The 24,481-nt window shown below is 43.3% G+C and overlaps 1 protein-coding gene across 2 annotated transcripts in view; it reads left to right on the top strand.

The window, feature by feature from the left end:
- The window catches only part of LOC110524553 (sec1 family domain-containing protein 2), a 231,791-nt gene that overhangs the window by 188,028 nt on the left and 19,282 nt on the right, over positions 1-24,481 (top strand). For both annotated transcript variants that reach the window (XM_036978386.1, XM_036978387.1), the window contains one exon: positions 16,776-16,921. In XM_036978386.1, coding sequence (XP_036834281.1) covers positions 16,776-16,921 — 146 coding nt within the window. The remainder of the gene's footprint in view (positions 1-16,775; positions 16,922-24,481) is intronic.

Genomic DNA, 24,481 nt, shown 5'->3' with positions numbered 1-24,481 from the left:
CCTCAGATTTAGACTATCACATACAGTCGGGCGGTTGCGGATGCGGATGGGTTATTTGCAATTGCATGTGGGTGAACAAACAGCTGACCCGCAGACCACGAACACACGTGTGATGGTTGTGTTGCTGAGAGTTTCCCCCTCAGTGGGCTGGGCTCATGCATCTGTCTGCTGTTTGATCTCCTCATGGCTGTTTAGAGAGAGCAGGACATCAGAGGAGTATGATCACTGGCCTAAATGCTCATCAAACACACAGCTCTGTGCTGTACAGTTTGTCCTCACCATGGAAAATAACATCCTAAATCATAACATTCCTTGCTTTAGTTTTGTAATCTATGGAGATTTACAGTTAGGAACGTAGACAAATCATGGAAACATGACCATATGAGCACATTAACACAACACACACCTGTGGGATATGCTTTGTTCGCATCCACAGTAACATACTTTGTTACGCACGTCTCACACGCAGAAAGAGGAGAGAAGTGTTGCATGCTGTGAGAGTGTGTCTCTCTGGCCTGTCTGTAGTCTGACTCAATCTTGCAGGGCTCTCCAATCCTGTTTCTGGAGAGCTACCGTCCTGCCAGTCTTCGCTCCAACCCCAATCTAGCGCACCTGATTCTAATATTTAGCTGGTGACCTACACGGGTGACCTCATTCTCTAGTTCAGCTTGTGGTCCTGTGTGGCTCAGTTGCAGGGTTTTTTCCTCAATCAAATTGGGGCTTAGGTGGTTGTCCTTGTTCAATAGAGCCATTGGACTTGTCTCAATGATGTTCCCATCTTTTATTATTATTTATTGTATTTCACCTTTATTTAACCAGGTAGGCCAGTTGAGAACAAGTTCTCATTTACAACTGCGACCTGGCCAAGATGAAGCAAAGCAGTGCGACACAAACAACACAGAGTTACACATGGGGTAACACAAACGTACAGTCAATAACACAATAGAAAAGTCTATATACAGTGTGTGCAAATGTAATAAGATTAGGGAGGTAAGGCAATAAATAGGCCATAATGGCAAAATAATTACAATTTAGCAATTAAACACTGGAGTGATAGATGTAGGGAGTTAAGTTTCCAGCTTCAGTGATTTTTGCAATTCGTTCCAGTCATTGGCAGCAGAGAACTGGAAGGAATGGCTTTGGGGATGACCAGTGAAATATACCTGCAGGAGCGCGTGCTACGGGTGGGTGCTGCTGGTGACCAGTGAGCTGAGATAAGGCGGAGCTTTACCTAGCAAAGACTTATAGATGACCTGGAGCCAGTGGGTCTGGCGACGAATATGACGAGGTAGAGCATGCAGGTCGCAGTGGTGGGCGGTATAAGGGGCTTTGGTGACAAAACGGATGGCCCTGTGATAGACTGCATCCAGTTGCTGAGTTGAGTGTTGGAGGCTATTTTGTAAATGACATTGCCGAAGTCGAGGATCGGTAGGATAGTCAGTTTTACGATGGTATGTTTGGCAGCATGAGTGAAGGATGCTTTGTTGCGAAATAGGAAGCCGATTCTAGATTTTATTTTGTATTGGAGATGCTTAATGTGAGTCTGGAAGGAGAGTTTACAGTCTAGCCAGACACCTAGGTATTTGTAGTTGTCCATATATTCTAAGTCAGAACATTCCAGAGTAGTGATGCTAGACGGGCGGGCGGGTGCGGGCAGCGATCGGTTGAAGAGCATGCGTTTAGTTTTACTAGCATTTAAGAGCTGTTGAAGGCCACGGAAGGAGTGTTGTATGGCATTGAAGCTCGTCTGGAGGTTTGTTAACACAGTGTCCAAAGAAGGGCCCGAGGTATACAGAATGGTGTCGTCTCCGTAGAAGTGGATCAGAGAATCACCAGCAGCAAGAGCGACATCATTGATGTATACAGAGAAAAGTGTCAGTCCGAGAATTGAACCCTGTGGCACCCCCATAGAGACTGACAACAGGCACTCCGATTTGACACACTGAACTCTATCTGAGAAGTAGTTGGTGAACCAAGCGAGGCAGTCATTTGAGAAACAAAGGCTGTTGAGTATGAAGATAAGAATACGGTGATTGACAGAGTCGAAAGCCTTTGCCAGGTCGATAAAGGGTTAAACTGGAGAAATTTTAAGGAGTGTAAAGATTTGGCTTTGGGTTTATGACTCATATTTATCTTGGAGTAGCTATACCTGTGTGTTGTAGCTAGCTGGCTAATGTGTGTCTGTGAGATGTATTCTACACCATGCTGCTACAGTAGGAATACAGACCGTACACAACGATTGCCCATGAATGTGTAATAGAGTTTTTGTCTTTCTCACAGGTTATTCTGCTTGAATACAAAGAAATTGATGACTCAAAAGGAGATGTAACGATCTCCCCTTTAACAAAGTGACTGTGAACAGCTCACTGCACCACCTAAACACACCATATGCAAGTATTCCCTTTGTAGAACTGTAGTATTTATTATAAGCGTTAGTAGCATATTTTTCTTCTACTTTATGTACACAGAGTATACCAAACATTAGGAACACCTTCCGAATATTAAGTTGCACAGGGATGCTGGCCCATGTTGACTCCCAATGCTTCCCACAGTTGCCAAGTTGGCTGGATGTCCTTTGGGTGTTGGATCATTCTTAGAGACACTAGGGAAGTTGTTTACATTAAAAACCCATCAGCGTTGCAGTTCTTGACACAAACCGGTGCGCCTTTCACCTACTACCATACCCTGTTCAAAGTCACTTAAATCTTTTGTCTTGCCCATTCACCCTCTGAGTGGCACACGTACACAATCCATGTCTCAATTGTCTGAAGGCTTAAAAATCATCAGTCTCCTCCCCTTCATCTCCACTGATTTGAAGTGGATTTAATAAGGGATCATAGCTTTCACCTGGTCAGTCTGTCATGGGAAGAGCAGGTGTTCTTAATGTTTTGTTAATACTCAGTGTATGTCATACAGTACGCTGTCAGGAACAGTTCCTGCATAGTGCTGTGTAAACTCACATCGGTCTCCAGAGAAAGTAAACTTTGTCTTGAATACAAGCCATGTCTACTTATTACCCATATTGACAGACTAATCTACTTTTTTATTGAAACATGTTTACTTCCTAACAAATTAAAGTTTAAATGATACACCAACTCCCTGCATCATTTGTTTTAGCAGTTAGACTGAAGCTAGTTTATCCAAATACTGTCACGACTTCCGCTGAAGTCGGTTCCTCTCCTTGTTCGGGTGGCGTTCGGCGTCGCCGGTCTTCTAGCCATCATCGATCCAATTTTAATTTTTCCATTTGTTTTGTCTCGTCTTCCCACACACCTGGTTTCAATTCAATTCCCTCATTACATGTCCCTCTGTTCCCCCCCATGCCCGGAATTGTTTATTGTAAGTGCATGTGCACGTTTATCTGGTGTGTGACGGGTTTTGTACCCATTGATTGTTTTGTTCTGGATGCCGGTGGTTTTATGTATTAAACTGCTCCGTTGTAAACCCATTTTTTTCTGTCCTGCGCCTGACTTCCCTGCCACCCCTTACAAATATATTTCATGAATACAATAAATTGATCCAGAAGTTAATACTTTATTGGTTTCTCATGCAACTGGAATAATTTAGTTAATTTAGTTTAATTTAGTTAATTATCAGTACACTTCTAAACAAATATGATATAAAACACTATTGTATACATTATGTACAAGAGCTATCAATATTTATACCACAATGTAGTTGTGAGCATACTAGGTATTCTATATTATCCTACATCAGTCTAACTGAAATGGATGTTGTGTTGGTTGAATGTTCCAGGCAGGTTCCAGAATGTTATTCTGCTAGAGAACCTCTTCTTGTGTTGGGTAATGACAGCCGGTTTAGCAGGCTTTGGCACTGTGGCGAGGTGGACTCCACAGCCAGGTGAACAAGCCTCTCGTACACTTTCTTCATCACCCATTGCTACAACCTCTTGCTGTCCCTGATCCGGAAAGCCTCAGACAATAACATTGACGTATATGCTGACTCAGTGAGCGAGTTCATAAGGAAGTGTATAGGAGATGTTGTACCCACTGTGACTATTAAAATGTTTCCTAACCAGAAACTGTGGATTGATGGCAGTAGTTGCGCAAAACTGAAAGCACGTACCACCGGGGCGGTAGGGTAGCCTAGTGGTTAGAGCGTTGGACTATTAACCGGAAGGTTGCAAGTTCAAATCTGTTGTTCTGCCCCTGAACAGGAAGTTAACCCACTGTTCCTAGGCCGTCATTGAAAATAAGAATTTGTTCTTAACTGACTTGCCTAGTTAAATAAAGGTAAAATTAAAAAAATAACATTTAATCATGGCAAGGCGACTGGAATCATGGCCGAATACAAAAGTGTAGTTATTAATTCCGTAAGGCAATCAAACAAGCAAAGCGACATATAGAGACAAAGTGGAGTCGCAGTTCAACGGCTCAAACACGAGAAGTATGTGACAGGGTTTACAGACAATCACCGATTACAAAAGGAAAACCAGCCCCGTCGCGAAACATCAACGTCTTGCTCCCAGACAAATTAAACCACTTCTATGCACGCTTTAAGGACAATACAGTGCCACCAACGCGGCCTGCTACCAAAGACTGTGGGCTCTCCTTTTCCGTAGCCGACGTGAGTAAAACATTTAAATGTGTAAACCCTGCCTGCCCAGACGGCATCCCTAGCCGCGTCCTCAGAGCACGCGGGCATATTCAATCAATCCCTATCCGAGTCTGCTGTCCCCACATGCTTCAAGATGGCCACCATTGTTCCTGTTCCCAAGAAAGCAAAGGTAACTGAACTAAATGATTATCACCCTGTAGCACTCACTTCTGCGAGGTCAGTACAGGTGCATCAAAGCTTGGACAGAGATTGAAAAACAGCTTCCATCTCAAGGCCATCAGATTGTTAAACAGCCACCACTAGCACACAGAGGTGGCTGCCTACCTACAGAGGTGGCTGCCTACCTTAATATCATTAGCCACATTAATAAATGGAACACTAGTCAATTTAATAATGAAACTAAGAATCTTTACATATCTCACATTATATACTGTATCTACCGTGCCTTGCGAAAGTATTCGGCCCCCTTGAACTTTGCGACCTTTTGCCACATTTCAGGCTTCAAACATAAAGATATAAAACTGTATTTTTTTGTGAAGAATCAACAACAAGTGGGACACAATCATGAAGTGGAACAACATTTATTGGATATTTCAAACTTTTTTAACAAATCAAAAACTGAAAAATTGGGCGTGCAAAATTATTCAGCCCCTTTACTTTCAGTGCAGCAAACTCTCTCCAGAAGTTCAGTGAGGATCTCTGAATGATCCAATGTTGACCTAAATGACTAATGATGATAAATACAATCCACCTGTGTGTAATCAAGTCTCCGTATAAATGCACCTGCACTGTGATAGTCTCAGAGGTCCGTTAAAAGCGCAGAGAGCATCATGAAGAACAAGGAACACACCAGGCAGGTCCGAGATACTGTTGTGAAGAGGTTTAAAGCCGGATTTGGATACAAACATATTTCCCAAGCTTTAAACATCCCAAGGAGCACTGTGCAAGCGATAATATTGAAATGGAAGGAGTATCAGACCACTGCAAATCTACCAAGACCTGGCCGTCCCTCTAAACTTTCAGCTCATACAAGGAGAAGACTGATCAGAGATGCAGCCAAGAGGCCCATGATCACTCTGGAAGAACTGCAGAGATCTATAGCTGAGGTGGGAGACTCTGTCCATAGGACAACAATCTGTCGTATATTGCACAAATCTGGCCTTTATGGAAGAGTGGCAAGAAGAAAGCCATTTCTTAAAGATATCCATAAAAAGTGGTGTTTAAAGTTTGCCACAAGCCACCTGGGAGACACACCAAACATGTGGAAGAAGGTGCTCTGGTCAGATGAAACCAAAATTGAACTTTTTGGCAACAATGCAAAACGTTATGTTTGGCGTAAAAGCAACACAGCTGAACACACCATCCCCACTGTCAAACATGGTGGTGGCAGCATCATGGTTTGGGCCTGCTTTTCTTCAGCAGGGACTGGGAAGATGGTAAAAATTGATGGGAAGATGGATGGAGCCAAATACAGGACCATTCTGGAAGAAAACCTGATGGAGTCTGCAAAAGACCTGAGACTGGGACGGAGATTTGTCTTCCAACAAGACAATGATCCAAAACATAAAGCAAAATCTACAATGGAATGGTTCAAAAATAAACATATCCAGGTGTTAGAATGGCCAAGTCAAAGTCCAGACCTGAATCCAATCGAGAATCTGTGGAAAGAACTGAAAACTGCTGTTCACAAATGCTCTCCATCCAACCTCACTGAGCTCGAGCTGTTTTGCAAGGAGGAATGGGAATAAATGTCAGTCTCTCGATGTGCAAAACTGATAGAGACATACCCCAAGCGACTTACAGCTGTAATCGCAGCAAAAGGTGGCGCTACAAAGTATTAACTTAAGGGGGCTGAATAATTTTGCACGCCCAATTTTTCAGTTTTTGATTTGTTAAAAAAGTTTGAAATATCCAATAAATGTCGTTCCACTTCATGATTGTGTCCCACTTGTTGTTGATTCTTCACAAAAAAATACAGTTTTATATCTTTGTTTGAAGCCTGAAATGTGGCAAAAGGTCGCAAAGTTCAAGGGGGCCGAATACTTTCGCAAGGCACTGTATACTTCCTCCCTTTACCTGCTATCAGTGAGATTCCAGAGGACAGGAATGGGATGCAGGAGTCAGGCCAAAGCTCCAAGTGCCAGCCAGCATTCTACAGGAGGATTAATTGGGAATGCTGATATAAGCTCTGGTGATTCCTCATCCCCAGGAATCTGTGTTTCTGTTTTTCTCCCTTTGTAGTTAGGACGCACCTCCTCTGCTTTTCTCACACAAAATAGAATTTCGGTCAGGTGACAAAATCAGCTTAAGTTATTTATAGTTAGTTCCACTGTCTGACTCTGCATTCCAGTGATAATTCTGGAGCGATTAGTCTTTATTCTGGGGCTGGGGTTGGGACTCTGAGGGAGTGTTTAGAGAGGTTGTTGAGGAGACTGTGTACTAGAGGTCGACCGATTTATGATTTTTCAAAACCGATACCGATTATTGGAGGACCAAAAAAGCCGATACCGATTTAATCGGCCGATTTGTTTTATTTATTTATTTGTAATAATGACAATTACAACAATACGGAATTAGCACTTATTTTAACTTAATATAATACATCAATAAAATCAATTTAGCCTCAAATAAATAATGAAATGTTCAATTTGGTTTAAATAATGCAAAAACAAAGTGTTGGAGAAGAAAGTAATATGTGCCATGTAAAAATGTGTGCCATGTAAAATGTGTGCCATGTAAAATATGTGCCATGAAAAAAAGCTAACGTTTAAGTTCCTTGCTCAGAACATGAGAACATGCGAAAGTTGGTGGTTCCTTTTAACATGAGACTTCAATATTCCAAGGTAAAAGGTTTTAGGTTGTAGTTAGTATTTATAGGACTATTTCTCTATATACCATTTGTATTTCATATACCTTTGACTATTGGATGTTCTTATAGGCACTATAGTATTGCCGGTGTAACAGTATAGCTTCCGTCCCTCTCCTCACCCCTACCTGGGCTCGAACCAGGAACACATCGACCATAGCCACACTCAAAGCAGCATTACCCATCGCTCCACAAAAGCCGCGGCCCTTGCAGCGCAAGGGGAATAACTACTCCAAATCTAAAAGCGAGTGACGTTTGAAACGGTATTAGCGCACACCCAGCTAACTAGCTAGCTATTTCACATTGGTTACAAAGTAGGCTTGAAGTCATAAACAGCACTGTGCTTGCGAAGAGCTGCTGGCAAGCGCACAAAAGTGCTGTTTGAATGAATGATTACGGGCCTGCTGCTGCTCAGTCAGACTACTCTATCAAATCAGACTTAATTATAACATAATAACACATAGAAATACGAGCCTTTGGTCATTAATATGGTCGAACCCGGAAACTATCATTTCGAAAAACAAAACGTTTATTCTTTCAGTGAAATACGGAACCGTTCTGTATTTTATCTAACCGGTGGCTTCCCTAAGTCTAAATATTCTTGTTACATTGCACAACCTTCAATGTTATGTCATAATTACGTAAAATTCTGGCAAATTAGTTCACAATGAGCCATGCAGCCCAAAATTTTGCATATAGAGAAATGACACAATTTCACCTGGTTAATATTGCCTGCTAAACTGGATTAGGAGTTATAACTAGTGATTAGGATTGATTGTTTTTTATAAGATAAGTTTAATGCTAGCTAGTAATTTACCTTGCCTTCTACTGCATTCGCGTAACAGGCAAGCTCCTCGTGGAGTGCAACGAGATGCAGGTGGTTAGAGCTTTGGACTAGTTAACTGTACGGTTTCAAGATTGGATCCCCTGAGCTGACAAGGTGAAAATCTGTCGTTCTGCCCCTGAACAAGGCAGTTAACCCACCGTTCCTAGGCCGTCATTGAAAATAAGAATGTGTTCTTAACTGACTTGCCTAGTTAAATAAAGGTGTAAAAAAATATATATATATATATTAAAACATCGGAAATTGGCGCCCAAAAATACCGATTTCCGATTGTTATGAAAACTTGAAATCGCCCCTAATTAATCGGCCATTCCGATTAATCAGCCGACCTCTACTGTGTACTCTAATTCAATGTTCTCTAGTGGAGCGGATCCTGGATGGAGAGCTGTGTGCTGTTGATGAGTACTAAGTTATATACCGGAATGTCTTTTTGTTCTTCCTCACATTCTTTCCATAAGGACAATTTGTCCACATCATTCACTGCTTAGAGCTGAGAGACTGTGTGCAAGCACATCCTCAGCCTCACCTCCCAGTATCACCTCCTGTCCCTACTGCTCTATTAGACCTCATTAAGAATTTTCCGGAAAGTCTACATCAACCACTTCCTGTCATACTGCTGACTGTGTTCTCACTGATCTACTTAACACACATCATTACATTCTCTCTCCCATTTTCTCCCTCCTTATTCTCTCTCTCTGTCTCTCTCTTAGTGACAGGGTTCAGTGTGATACTAAAGGTGAGTCAGGGGCAACATCACATTAGTTGTGATTTGATAATGGAGCTGGTGATGGTATTAGGGGGTAAATGGGCCTAAGAGCTGTTTTACAACAGAAACCAGTTACGTTCTACCTGTACTTACAAGGCCATTAGAGGCACACGGCTATTACAGAGAAACAGTCATAAACCATATCAACACACATTATGCATATGAGCAGACACACATTCATTCACAAATAGACTTTCATATTCATAAATATGCTTATGCATGCATAAGTAAACCCAACATTTTACATTTACACATACAGGCTTGCACCTACATAAACCAACTATCTCACATACAGTACACTTATAAGCACTCACACACACACTGTTTCTGCTCCGTGTTGTGGTAAATCTGTCCCAGTGTTGCGTGAGAGGCAGGCAGGCAGACAGATGGTGTGTGTGACAGAGTCCCGCAGCAAGGAGTTCTGCTCTACTACGGACATTTTGTTCCGCCTGACTGTTGTCAGAGCAGCAGCACCTGGGCCGGGTTGGGCCTCTTAGTGCCATGGCACGGCAGTGGTGTGATCAACATCTCAACCACAGACTGTGTCCCGGCCTGGCAGAGTCTGCAGCCTGCTCCAGACATGCAGCACTGTGTGCTTTGGCAACCAGTCAACCAGCCCTCTCACGCTCCACCCAGACACACCTCCCTCTGCCTCTCTACATCCATCCTCAACCCACATCACAGCCCTCTCACGCTCCACCCAGACACACCTCCCTGCCTCTCTACATCCATCCTCAACCCACATCACAGCCCTCTCACGCTATACATGCTGAGGCACACCCTCACTGCAGCAGAATGGCATGGACAAAAACCCTGGCGTTGTGAGTGTATCTGAACTGTGAGTCAGATGTTCTAACTGAATGTAGCTGGTTTTGCATAAGTTCCTGAAAGTGCAAGTCTGGCTTCTTTGTCTGTGAATAGACATTTTTGGGTCTGTTTTCAGTATTTATACTTGACAAAATGCAAAGATGCTCGCTTGCTCGCACGCACACGCACACACACTCACACTTTTTAACGTAGTTTTGCAGGATGCCTCTCTCCTGTGCAGGCTGTCTTACATTCATGTTGTGGAAGGATAAAGCCCACATCCGACCCACTCTCTCTTCACGCTGCTGTCCATCTGATAGGAGAGCAGGGCTATTTTTCCTATGAGCTAACCCTTCCGACTGATGGGGAAGTGAAAGCCACAGCGCAAGACGCTTTACATTCCAATAGCCAGCAACTCATAACAACACACCCACCAAGGTTAAATATGATATCAGCTCTATTTGGAGAAGGACCTAACAATAACCATGATATAATCCAGATGAAATCCTGACAGTCTTGACATTGAGTCAGGCCACTCTGTGTACATTATATCTCTGTGTCGTTGAAGTGCATGTGGGCATATCTAACTCTCCAAAATAGAACAGACCAAAATACAACTGGCCAGCCCTGTTGACTTAACGCTTCATAGGGAGTTAGGGGGCGAAATAACTCACTGTCAAAGTACATTGAGTCTACAAAACATTAGGAGCATCTGTTCTTTCCATGACAGACTGACCAGGTGAGAGCTATGATCCCTTATTGATGTAACTTGTTAAATCCACTTCAGTCAGTGTAGATCAGTGGTTCCCAAACGTTTTATAGTCCTGTACCCCTTCAAACATTCAACCTCGAGCTGCGTGTACCCCCTCTAGCGCCAGGGTCAGCGCACTCTCAAATGTTGTTTTTTGCCATCATTGTAAACCTGCCACACACACACTATACAATACATTTATTTAACATAAGAATGAGTGTGAGTTTTTGTCACAAACCTGCTCGTGGGAAGTGACAAAGAACTCTTATAGGACCAGGGCAAAAATAGTATATATATAATATAATCAATAATTTTGCGCTTTATTTAACCATCTTGCATATAAAACCTTATTTGTTCATCTAAAATTGTGAATAACTCACCACAGGTTAATGAGATGGGTGTGCTTGAAAGCATGCACATACAGTGTCTTGCAAAAGTATTCATCCCCCTTGGCATTTCTCCTATTTTTTTGCATTACAACCTGTTGTTTAAATTGATTTTATTTGGATTTCATGTAATGGACATACAGAAAATAGTCCAAATTGGTGAAGTGAAATAAAAAAATAAATAAAATAAAAACTTTTTTTAATATATTTTTTTATGTAAAAATAAAAATGGAAAAGTGGGTCGTGCAAATGTACAATCATGGCCAAAAGTTTTGAGAATGACACAAATATTAATTTTTACCAAGTCTGCTGCCTCAGTGTCTTTAGATATTTTTGTCAGATGGAATACTGAAGTATAATTCCAAGAATTCCAAGAAGTGTCAAAGGCTTTTATTGACAATTACATGAAGTTGATGCAAAGAGTCAATATTTGCAGTGTTGGCCCTTCTTTTTCAAGACCTCTGCAATCCGCCCTGGCATGCTGTCAATTAATTTCTGGGCCACATCCTGACTGATGGCAGCCCATTCTTGCATAATCAATGCTTGGAGTTTGTCAGAATTTGTGGGTTTTTGTTTGTCCCCCCACCTCTTGAGGATTGACCACAAGTTCTCAATGGGATTAAGGTCTGGGGAGTTTCCTGGCCATGGACCCAAAATATCAATGTTTTGTTCCCCGAGCCACTTAGTTATCACTTTTGCCTTATGGCAAGGTGCTCCATCATACTGGAAAAGGCATTGTTCATCACCAAACTGTTCCTGGATGGTTGGGAGAAGTTGCTCTCGGAGGATGTGTTTGTACCGTTCTTTATTCATGGCTGTGTTCTTAGGCAAAATTGTGAGTGAGCCCACTCCCTTGGCTGAGAATGCCCCAAACAGTCGGAAAGGGCATTCATCAGTGAAAATGACTTTACCCCAGTCCTCAGCAGTCCAATCCCTGTACTTTTTGCAGAATATCAGTCTGTCCCTGATGTTTTTCCTGGAGAGAAGTGGCTTCTTTGCTGCCCTTCTTGACACCAGGCCATCCTCCAAAAGTCATCGCCTCATTGTGCGTGCAGATGCACTTACACCTGCCTGCTGCCATTCCTGAGCAAGCTCTGTACTGGTGGTTCCCCGATCCTGCAGCTGAATCAACTTTAGGAGACGGTCCTGGCGCTTACTGAACTTTCTTGGGCACCCTGAAGCCGCCTTCACAACAATTGAACCGCTCTCCTTGAAGTTCTTTATGATCCGATAAATTGTTGATTTAGGTGCAATCTTACTGGCAGCAATATCCTTGCCTGTGAAGCCCTTTTTGTGCAAGGAAGAACAATGATTCCAAGCACCAAACTCCTTTTGAAGCTTTCAGTCTGTTATTCAAACTCAATCAGCATGACAGTGATCTCTTGCCTTGTCCTCGTCAACATTCACACCTGTGTTAACGAGAGAATCACTGACATGATGTCAGCTGGTCCTTTTTGGCAGGTCTGAAATGCAGTGGAAATGTTTTTTGGGGATTCAGTTCATTTGCATGGCAAAGAGGGACTTTGCAATTAATTGCAGTCTGATCAATTAATTGCAGTCTGATCACTCTTCATAACATTCTGGAGTATATGCAAATTGCCATCATACAAAAAGCAGCAGCAGCAGTCTTTGTGAAAGTTAATATTTGTGTCATTCTCAACTTTTGGCCACGACTGTAGATGAGGAGGGGGAGGGGGGGGACAGGTTAAATAAGGATTTTTAAGGCTTGAGACAATTGAGATATGGATTGTGTATGTGCTGCATTGAGGGTGAATGGAAAAGACAAAAGATTTGAGTGCCTTTGAACAGGGTATGGTACTAGTTGCCAGGTGCACCGGTATGAGTGTGTCAAGAACTGCAAAGCTGCTGAGTTTTTCACACTCAACAGTTTCCCGTGTGTATCAAGAGTGGGCCACCACCCAAAGGATATCCAGACAACTTGACACAACTGTGGAAGTATTGGAGTATTGGAGTCAACATGGGCCAGCATCCCTGTAGAATGCTTTTGACAGTTTGTACTCTATAAACTGTCGAAAGCATTCCACAAGGATGCTGGCCTATGCCCAATGAATTGAGGCTGTTCTGAGGGCAAAAGAGGAAGGTGTTCCTAATATTTTGTACACTCGGTGTATATCCATTTATACATGGGCACAACTCCAGTTCAGTTGTGTTAATGAACAAAATATATTTAATCTGAGAGGTTTTGTGAATATTTATGGCAAATATAGATTTTTGTGTGTAGACATACATACTGTACACACACACAGATAGATAGATAGTAAACCCATGGTATAGAACAAGATCATTGGCTAAAAACAGTACTACTGTTGAGAGTTAAGTGTGCTGCCTGTTTTCTTTGTAGATTAGATTTACCTGACACCTCAACTCTGACTGGATGTCAATGAGCATGCATGACTTCAAAACCCCTTATTCATGACAGGGTTTCCATCAAACCATGAAACAAAAGCAAAGCATTTAATTTAAGTACATTTTAAATTTACATTTGAGTCATTTAGCAGACACTCTAATCCAGAACTCCCTTCCCTCTTTGGGGGAAAATACATATCGTGTGTATGTACAGTGCCTTGCGAAAGTATTCGGCCCCCTTGAACTTTGCGACCTTTTGCCACATTTCAGGCTTCAAACATAAAGATATAAAACTGTATTTGCAAAATTATTCAGCCCCTTTACTTTCAGTGCAGCAAACTCTCTCCAGAAGTTCAGTGGGGATCTCTGAATGATCCAATGTTGACCTAAATGACTAATGATGATAAATACAATCCACCTGTGTGTAATCAGATTTGTCTTCCAACAAGACAATGATCCAAAACATAAAGCAAAATCTACAATGGAATGGTTCAAAAATAAACATATCCAGGTGTTAGAATGGCCAAGTCAAAGTCCAGACCTGAATCCAATCGAGAATCTGTGGAAAGAACTGAAAACTGCTGTTCACAAATGCTCTCCATCCAACCTCACTGAGCTCGAGCTGTTTTGCAAGGAGGAATGGGAAAAAAATTCAGTCTCTCGATGTGCAAAACTGATAGAGACATACCCCAAGCGACTTACAGCTGTAATCACAGCAAAAGATGGCGCTACAAAGTATTAACTTAAGGGGGCTGTATAATTTTGCACGCCCAATTTTTCAGTTTTTGATTTGTTAAAAAAGTTTGAAATATCCAATAAATGTCGTTCCACTTCATGATTGTGTCCCACTTGTTGTTGATTCTTCACAAAAAAATACTGTTTTATATCTTTATGTTTGAAGCCTGAAATGTGGCAAAAGGTCGCAAAGTTCAAGGGGGCCGAATACTTTCGCAAGGCACTGTATATACACTGCTCAAAAAAATAAAGGGAACACTAAAATAACACATCCTAGATCTGAATGAATTAAATATTCTTATTAAATACTTTTTTCTTTACATAGTTGAATGTGCTGACAACAAAATCACACAAAAATTATCAATGGAAATCAAATATATCAACCCATGGAGGTCTGGATTTGGAGTCACACTCAAAATTTAAAGTGGATAACCACACTACAGGCTGATCCAACTTTGATGTAATGTCCTTAAAACAAGTCAAAATGAGGCTCAGTAGTGTGTGTGTGTGGCCTCCACGTGCCTGTATGACCTCCCTACAATGCCTGGGCATGCTCCTGGTGAGGTGGTGGATGGTCTCCTGAGGGATCTCCTCCCAGACCTGGACTAAAGCATCCGCCAACTCCTGGACAGTCTGTGGTGCAACGTGGCATTGGTGGACGGAGCGAGACATGATGTCCCAGATGTGCTCAATTGGATTCAGGTCTGGGGAACGGGCGGGCCAGTCCATAGCATCAATGCCTTCCTCTTGCAGGAACTGCTGACACACTCCAGCCACATGAGGTCTAGCATTGTCTTGCATTAGGAGGAACCCAGGGCCAACCGCACCAGCATATGGTCTCACAAGGGGTCTGAGGATCTCATCTCGGTACCTAATGGCAGTCAGGCTACCTCTGGCGAGCACATGGAGGGCTGTGCGGCCCCCCAAAGAAATGCCACCCCACACCATGACTGACCCACCGCCAAACCGGTCATGCTGGAGGATGTTGCAGGCAGCAGAACGTTCTCCACGGCGTCTCCAGACTGTCACGTGGTCAGTGTGAACCTGCTTTCATCTGTGAAGAGCACAGGGCGCCAGTGGCGAATTTGCCAATCTTGGTGTTCTCTGGCAAATGAAAAACATCCTGCACGGTGTTGGGCTGTAAGCACAACCCCCACCTGTGGACATCGGGCCTTCATACCACCCTCATGGAGTTTGTTTCTGACCGTTTGAGCAGACACATGCACATTTGTGGCCTGCTGGAGGTCATTTTGCAGGGCTCTGGCAGTGCTCCTCCTTGCACAAAGGCGGAGGTAGCGGTCCTGCTGCTGGGTTGTTGCCCTCCTACGGCCTCCTCCACGTCTCCTGATGTACTGGCCTGTCTCCTGGTAGCGCCTCCATGCTCTGGACACTACGCTGACAGACACAGCAAACCTTCTTGCTACAGCTCGCATTGATGTGCCATCCTGGATGAGCTGCACTACCTGAGCCACTTGTGTGAGTTGTAGACTCCGTCTCATGCTACCACTAGAGTGAAAGCACCGCCAGCATTCAAAAGTGACCAAAACATCAGCCAGGAAGCATAGGAACTGAGAAGTGGTCTGTGGTCACCACCTGCAGAACCACTCCTTTATTGGGGGTGTCTTGCTAATTGCCTATAATTTCCACCTGTTGTCTATTCCATTTGCACAACAGCATGTGAAATTTATTGTCAATCAGTGTTGCTTCCTAAGTGGACAGTTTGATTTCACAAAAGTGTGATTGACTTGGAGTTACATTGTGTTGTTTAAATGTTCCCTTTATTTTTTTGAGCAGTGTATATGTAATGTTGTATTTAATCTGTTGGTCAGTAGTTGTGTTCCTGATTAGGGAGGATACAGAAGCTTAGAGCCCCAGACTGAGAGTGATTGGTCAGTAAGGTAGCACAGTATTCCTTTTGATATGGAGGCTTTGGACTGAACTATAACCTCTCGGCTAGCAGCCTACATATAGGGCTCTGGCAGTTCCATTAGGAGAAAATGTGAGTGTAAGTGTGCTGTTTGGCAGTAGTCCTGCTGTAGTCATCACTACGCACAATTATTCATCCCAGGTGTTATCTCAGTGTCTGTCCTACTGATGTGGTTTCATGTTTGATTTCATGTATTTTATACTGTATGTCTTAATACCACGTGACCTTCTCATTAACCAACGACAACCACATTCCTTAGCAGGGAGAGAGAGACGTAGATGCCACTGTTACCTACCCCTAGCCAACTGCACTCCGACCTGGGCATGGAGAGCCTCCCTCGCTGTCTGTCTCTCTCTGTCTCTGCCTCTCCCACCGTCTGTCTTCTTGGTTATATTATTGACCAAACTTTTTCTTCCCCATGCACTTTTTGGCGATGGGGCCATATGAAATGTTGATTAGATGTGAGGAGGACATTCTCTGGTAAATAAAGGGCCTTTTGTACTCTTTCTCCTGGCTTTTACCATGGTAGTCTAGTCCAATGTACAGGACACTGAGTTATTTAGGGCATGGGTTCTCAGACTTTTTGGGGCCGTGATAGCAAATTCCACCTCATAATCAGAACACAACATTTTCTTCCCCGGGTACTTTTTTGAAATGTGGCAACATGAAATGAAATGTTGATTAGACGTGAGGAGGACATTCATTGGTACATTTTTTGCTTTGTGTGTGTGTTTCTATCTCTGTGTAGGGTGTGGAAGTATTGAAGAGCTCACCATGGAGAGGGCCCATACTGCTGTGGAGGGGGTGTTTGACACCCTCAGAGAGTTGAGCCACGCCCGAGACCACCTCAAACAGCTCAAGTCCGTCTACACAGCCAGCGATGGAGTACACCAGGTCAGTTGTTCACTAACACACCTCAACAACGTCATTGGTACCAGGGATCCCAGTCCCTCTTCAACACACCTCCACAGCATCCTCCAGAACACATTACTATTTCCTAGTATCGAGTTTCTGTCTACGTTACTGTCCACGCCTATCTCCCTTTGTCTATTCATCTGTTCAACTATAGATAAATGTTCTGCTCATACGTACATATTGTATCTCCATAGATCTCAGGCAGTTATTCTCCACTTTCTCCTCACCTCTTTCATAGACACCCTAGTGGCAATGACATTGACGTCAGTCCCAGGTAGAATAGAAGACTTTGTCTTCTGCTCTTCCTTCCTCTCATCCCAATCTTGCGTCAGAGCCACAGTCTTCTGAATGAATCTCTCACATCATTGTGTGCCAGCGTGGCGCATTTTTCCTATGTAGCACACACAGTCTTCCTCCTCTTTAGAGTGAGTTAGTGTGTGTTTGGAGGAGGGCACTGCAGGCAGGCAGGCATTGCTTGGCTTTATCCTCTGGTTTCAGTAGGAAAAACAACAATGACTAAACAACACAAAAGAATAGCCAGATCGTTCCACTTCCACTGTCCTGAACCTCTACTGTGATCTGAGAGCTGATGAGGAAGGCATTGTGTTGACAGGGAACTGAATGATTAGATGTAGTGAATGGGTTCAATTCAAGGGGCTTTATTGACATGGGAAACATATGTTAACATTGCCAAAGCAAGTAAAGTAGATAACATGCAAAAGTGATAAACAAAAATGAACAGTAAACATTACACTCACAGAAGTTCCAAAAGAATAAAGACATTACAAATGTCATATTATGTATATATACAGTGTTGTAACAATGTGCAAATAGTTAAAGTACAAAAGGGAAAATAAATACACCTAAATATGGGTTGTATTTACAGTGGTGTTTGTTCTTCACTGGTTGCCCTTTTCTTGTGGCAACAGGACACAAATCTTGCTGCTGTGATGGCACACTGTGGTATTTCACCCAGTAGATATGGGAGTTTATCGAAATCGGGTTTGTTTTCTAATTATTTGTGGATCTGTGTAATCTGAGGGAAAGATGTGTCTCTAATATGGTCATATATTTGGGCAGGAGGTTAGGAAGTGCAGCTCAGTTTCCACCTCATTTTGTGGGCAGTGTTCCTTTGAGAGCCAGGTCTGCCTACGGCAGCCTTTCTCAATAGCAAGGCTATGCTCACTGAGTCTACATACATAGTCAAAGCATTCCTTAAGTTTGGGTCAGTCACAGTGGTCAGGTATTCTGCCACTGGGTATTCTCTTTTTAGGGCCAAATAGCATTCTAGTTTGTTTGTTAATTACTAATTACACATTGAAAATAATTATCTCTTTCTTTTCTCATGATTTGGTTGGGTCTAATTGTGTTGCTGTCCTGGGGCTCTGTGGGGTCTGTTTGTGTTTGTGAACAGAGCCCCAGGACCAGCTTGCTTAGAGGACTCTTCTCCAGGTTTATCTCTCTGTACGTGATGGCCTTGTTATGGAAGGTTTGGGAATCGCTTCCTTTAGATGGTTGTAGAATTTAACAGCTCTTTTCTAGATTTTGATAATTAGCGGGTATCGGCCTAATTCTGCTCTGCATGCATTATTTGGTGTTTTACGTTGTACACTAAGGATATTTTTGCAGAATTCTGCATGTAGATTCTCAATTTGGTCTTTGTTCCTATTTTGTGAATTCTTGGTTGGTGAGCGGACCTCAGACCTCAACCATAAAGGGCAATGGGTTCTATTACTAATTCAAGTATTTTTAGCCAGATCCTAATTGGTATGTTGAATTTTATGTTCCTCTTGATGGCATAGAATGCCCTTCTTGCCTTGTCTCTCAAATCGTTCACAGCTTTTTGGAAGTTACCTGTGGCGCTGATGTTTAGTCCAAAGTATGTATAGTTTTTTGTGTGCTCTAGGGCAACGGTGTCTAGATGGAATTTTTATTTGTGGTCCTAGCGACTGGACCTTTTTTGGAGCACCGTTATTTTGGCCTTAATGAGATTTACTGTCAGGGCCCAGGTCTGTCAGGGCCCAGGTCTGTCAGGGCCCAGGTCTGTCAGGGCCCAGGTCTGTCAGGGCCCAGGTCTGGCAGGGCCCAGGTCTGGCAGGGCCCAGGTCTGGCAGGGCCCAGGTCTGGCAGAATCTGTGCAGAAGATCTAAGTGCTGCTGTAGGCCCTCCTTGGTTGGTGATAGAAGCACCAGATCATCAGCAAACAGTAGACATTTGACTTCAGATTCTAGATGGGTGAGGCCGGTTGCTGCAGACTGTTCTCGTGCCTTCGCCAATTCGTTGATATATATGTTGAAGAGGGTGGGGCTTAATCTGCATCCCTGTCTCACCCCACGGCCCTGTGGGAAGAAATGTGTGTTTTTTGCCGATTTTAACCGCACACTTGTTGTTTGTGTACATGGATTTTATAATGTCGTATGTTTTTCTCCCAACACCACTTTCCATCAATTTGTATAGCAGACCCTCATGCTAAATTGAGTCGAAGGCTTTTAGGAAATCAACAAAGCATGAGAAGAATTTGCCTTTGTTTTGGTTTGTTTGTTTGTCAATTAGGGGCACACCCTTATCTGATCTGTCGTACGATCATTTGGTAAAAAGCCAATTTGACATTTGCTCAGTACATTGTTTTGACTGAGGAAATGTACTGCTGTTAATGTTAAGGCAGGGTTGCTGTTGAAGCATGTCATACAGTAGTTATTGGGGTCAAATTTGTCTCCACTTTTGTGGATTGTGGTGATCAGTCCTTGGTTCCAAATATTGGGGAAGATTCCAGAGCTGAGGTGGATGTTAAAAAAATTTAGTATGGCCAATTGGAATTTGTTGTCTGTATATTGTATCATTTCATTGAGGATACCATCAATATCACATGCCTTTTTGGGTTGGAGGGGATTTATTTTGTCCGATAGTTCATTCAAGGTAATTGGAGAATCCAGATTTTGTATTTGATCATGTATATGTTTTTGCTGTTTGTTCTTTGTTATAGAGCCAAAAAGATTGTAGAATTGGTTCACCTATACATCTCCATTTTGGATAGACATTTCTTGTTGTTGTTTGTTTAGTGTTTTCCAGTTTTCCCAGAAGTGGTTAGAATTCATGGATTCTTCAGTTACATTGAGCTGATTTCTGACGTGCTGTTCTTTATTTTCCGTAGTGTTTTTCTGTATTGTTTTAGTGATTCACCATAGTGAAGGCGTAGACTCAGGTTTTCTGGGTCTCTATGTTTTTGGTTGGATAGGTTTCTTTCTTAGGTTTTTGCATTCTTCATCAAAACATTTGTCATTGTGGTTCATCTTCTCTGGTTTTCTGTTTCAAATTTTTAGATGTGATAGGGAAGCTGAGAGGTCAAATATACTGTTAAGATTGTCTACTGCCAAGTTTACACCTTCACTATCACAGTGGAACATTTTGTCCCGGAAGTTGTCTAAAAGGGATTGAATTTGTTGTTGCCTAATTGTTTTTTTTGGTAGGTTTCCACACTACATTCCTTCCATCTATAGCATTTCTTAATATTACTCAGTTCCTTTGGCTTTGATGCCTTATGATTGAGAATTTCTCTGCTCAAGTAGACTTTGATTTTGCTGTGATCTGATAGGGGTGTCAGTGGGCTGACTGTGAACGCTCTGAGAGACTCTGGGTTGAGGTCAGTGATAAAGTAGTCTACAATACTACTGCCAAGAGATGAGCTATAGGTGTACCTACCGTAGGAGTCCCCTCGAAGCCTACCATTGACTATGTACATACCCAGCGTGCGACAGAGCTGCAGGAGTTGTGACCCGTTTTTGTTGGTTATGTTTTTGTAGTTGTGCCTAGGGGGGCATATGGGGGTGGGAATGCTGTCACCTGCAGACAGGTGTTTGTCCCCCTGTGTGCTGAGGGTGTCAGGTTCTTGTCCGGTTCTGGCATTTAGGTCGCTACAGACTAGAACATGTCCCTGAGCCTGAAAATGATTGATTTCCTCCTCCAGGATGGAGAAGCTGTCTTCATTAAAATATGGGGACTCTAGTAGGGGGGATATAGGTAGCACACAGGAGGACATTTTTCTCTGTTAAAATCATTTCCTTTTGAATTTCTTGCCAAATGTAAAATGTTCCTGTTTTGATTAATTTAATGGAGTGAGTTAGGTCTGCTCTATACCAAATTAGCATACCCCCTGAGTCCCTTCCCTGTTTCACACCTGGTAGTTTGGTGGATGGGACTACCAGCTCTCTGTAACCTGGAGGGCAACCAGTGGGTCCTTCTCCTCTATACCATGTTTCTTGTAGGATGACAATGTCTGTATTTCTGATTTCTTTGATGAAGTCCAGGTTCCTGCTCTTTAGACCAAAGGCAGATGACCTCAGGCCTGGGATATTCCAGGATGAGATAGTGAAGGCTTTGTGTTCCATAAAGTGTCCAATGTTGTTGGTCGTGTGGTTTGGTCTCAGACTAGTAAGTGTGAGCAGAGCCTGCTGAGCATCTGGTACATGCCATCGGCTTGGGCTAGTGTAAGAGTAAGGGTTGGGCCTGCTTGCCTGCTCACGGCCTGGGCGTATGTGTGACTTCCATGTTGAGGCCCTCTTTGCGGGGGTGGGGTGCATGGGGTGGGCAGGATCTGAGGGGGCCTAAATTGTGTGTGGGCATGGTTGATTTGGGGGGGTGTTGGTTGTGGTGAGGTTGTGGATATGGCTGATGGTGTTGTGGTCTGGATGTTGGTCCTCTCACCGTGGGTCCTCTATGTGTAGGTCTGGGGGTGGGGGGGGGTCTATTGATCTGTTGCTCCTGTGTGAAGTGTTGGGGCTGCGTTTGAGAGCGATGTCCCTGTTCAAGTCCAGGGTGGAGTGGTGGGCCAGGTAAACATTTGGTTTTGAGGCACAGTCACGGGAAATAATTGCATTTACCGACTGTATGGTAGCAGGGTGGAAGTATTTTTGTGGTCGCAAGGTGGATATAACCACTTGTGCATTGGGGAAAGTAGAAGCTTTTTCAATCACTCCCTTGAGTGCTGTGGCCACCCTTTCCTGCTGTGCTCTCAGGCCATTTGTGCCTGTGTGTATTATTATGTGGCTGGATGAACCTAGTTGGTTCTCAGACAGAAGTTCTAGGGCGCGCTGGGTGTTTGGACACCAGAGTTTAGACACACTGTGCTTGGGAAAAAGTTATATTTTTCTTGTATATATTTCCCATTTGAGTCCATAAGGAGTACTCTGCGGGGGTTGTCACCTCTCTAGTGGGTTGTTCTCTGTCACATGCCATCCCCCTCACCCTCTCCTCCAGCAGTCTGATCCTCTCCTCTAGTGCTCTGTTCTTCTCCTGCTCCTGCTTTTCCTCCTGTTGAAGTTGTCTCACCACAGTCCAGAGTGCAGATATGTCTCTCTCTACCTCCATCTCTCCGGGTCTGGTTAAGGGGGTGTTGTTGTGCTGGACTGTTGTCTGGGTCTGTGCTGACTGGAGTGTAATCACCTGCTGTTCCAGCTCCACCTGCCTTACCTCCAGCTGGATAAATGTATCATTCATTTCAATGAGGGAGTAGTGCTCTGTGCTGGGAGGTTGACTTTCCGCTTGGGGTTGCTCGTCTGTGGGGTTATATAATGAAGAGGTCTGGTCTGACCCGCTCGGCGTGAGGGTATCTTTCTCAAGGGAGAGCTTCTCCTGCTGGGCAAATTATTTGATTAGGTGAAAGTCCAGCTGAAACTGTTTGGGGTTGCCCTGTACCAATACTGTTCCAGACTTATAGAGGTTTATATTAGCTGACTCAGAGTCCTCGTTGTCAAGTATCCTGAGTTTCCACCCCTCGGTAACACCCCGCTCTTAAGAGGGGTAGTGTGCTAATATAGCACTGTGCCATGCCAGGGGATGGTTTTTGTGGAAGATGAGGTTGCTGATGTTCCCATTTTTATAATAGTCAGCAAAAAGTGTCTCTTGGTTTTCCATATGGAGCTTCATCTTGTGCTCTTTTTTGGGTCTTATCATTCTTTACATACACAGGGTACTGTATTTTAATTACCTCTGAACAGCGGGAGAAAGCTTCTAAGGCCTCTCCATTTGGTTGGAGTAGACTGTTGGACTCTCCTGCCATTGTTGGGGCTAAAGGGCTTTGACACCTCTCACGTCACTGCTAATTGAAGCTGTATCAAGCTTGGCAGCCTTAATTTAGCATTCAGTCCTTATAAAGTAATGTAATGTATTTTTCTTCTTGTCTTTTGGAAATAAAATATAGATTTAGACTAAACATTACTCACTCAGTTCCAGGTTGGATGGTGTTTTCAGGTTTCTGTTGTTTTCCAGGGGAGCATTTACTGTATAGCTTTGGAATAATAATCTTTGGTAGTTGTAAGCCTTCTAGGTGATTCCGTAATTCCGTCCAAAATCAGGTTGTAGGTTTTGATTTGGAGCGAAGGTTATGTTGTAGTGGGTTGCATTATGTATATGTCCCTGACAAAAAAAAATCTAAGTTTATCTAACTCTAAATCTCTCAATTTTTTAAGAACATGCTGAAAAATGCAGGAGCTCATCTTCTCATTACCTCTCCTCTCTCTCTCTCTCTCTCTCTCGCTCTAGATAACCCTGTCCTTAACTGTCAGAGTTATTGTCTAGATTGGATGATGTGACATAATGATGCCTCTCTTCTGAAAGGAAAACCATTAGCCCAAGTAATTTAACAGAATGCTACTGTGTAAAAGGGAAGGCATGTGAAGATTGCTTTTGAAAAGAGGTGGAAAGTAGTAGTAGTGGAAACTGTTTGGGGCACAATGGAAAGGGAGATTCATGACCTTGGTATGCTGGGGTTTTCAACTGGCTCTCTTTTTCTCACACATGTTATGACCTGGGCCCAGTTTTCAAAAATTGGATTTCGCCTCTATGCATTTAATCGGATAGGATTAAATGCATCGAGCAGCGTTTCTTAAAGTAGTGACCTGTTAATGGTGGGTCGTGATGTAAATGTGTAATTATTACTGGAATTGATTTGGCCAAGTGCAACTGCGCTCTCTGTTCAGTGCGCTCTCTGTTCAGTGCGCTCTCTGTTCAGTGCGCTCTCTGTTCAGTGCGCTCTCTGCTTAGCAGCAGTCCTTGCCCAGTTTGGCAGCTGCGCGAGTGGGAGAGGGAGATGCCAGTGTGCTTCGCGGTTTACCAGATCTTTTTTTATGCAGTCTTCCAAGAAGATTACTCCGTGACCCACACGCTGCAACGCTGTCGTTCAAGCCACTGACTTGTTATTCCCACTCGCCATCGCTCACCGCTGTCATGAAATGGACTCGTGGTAATCACCAATTCTGACTGAGCTCAATCATCATGAAATGGACTCATGGTAATCACCAGTTCTGATTGAGCTCAATCATCATGAAATGGACTCATGGTAATCACCAGTTCTGACTGAGCTCAATCGTCATGAAATGGACTCATGGTAATCACCAGTTCTGACTGAGCTCAATCGTCATGAAATGGACTCATGGTAATCACCAGTTCTGACTGAGCTCAGTCGTCATGAAATGGACTCATGGTAATCACCAGTTCTGACTGAGCTCAGTCGTCATGAAATGGACTCCTGGTAATCACCAGTTC

The sequence above is a fragment of the Oncorhynchus mykiss genome, chromosome 5 (genome assembly GCF_013265735.2).
Source record: "Oncorhynchus mykiss isolate Arlee chromosome 5, USDA_OmykA_1.1, whole genome shotgun sequence".
NCBI lineage: Eukaryota > Metazoa > Chordata > Actinopteri > Salmoniformes > Salmonidae > Oncorhynchus > Oncorhynchus mykiss.
The sequence above is the reverse complement of the archived record's forward strand: the minus strand, read 5'-3'. Positions and strand labels throughout refer to the sequence as shown.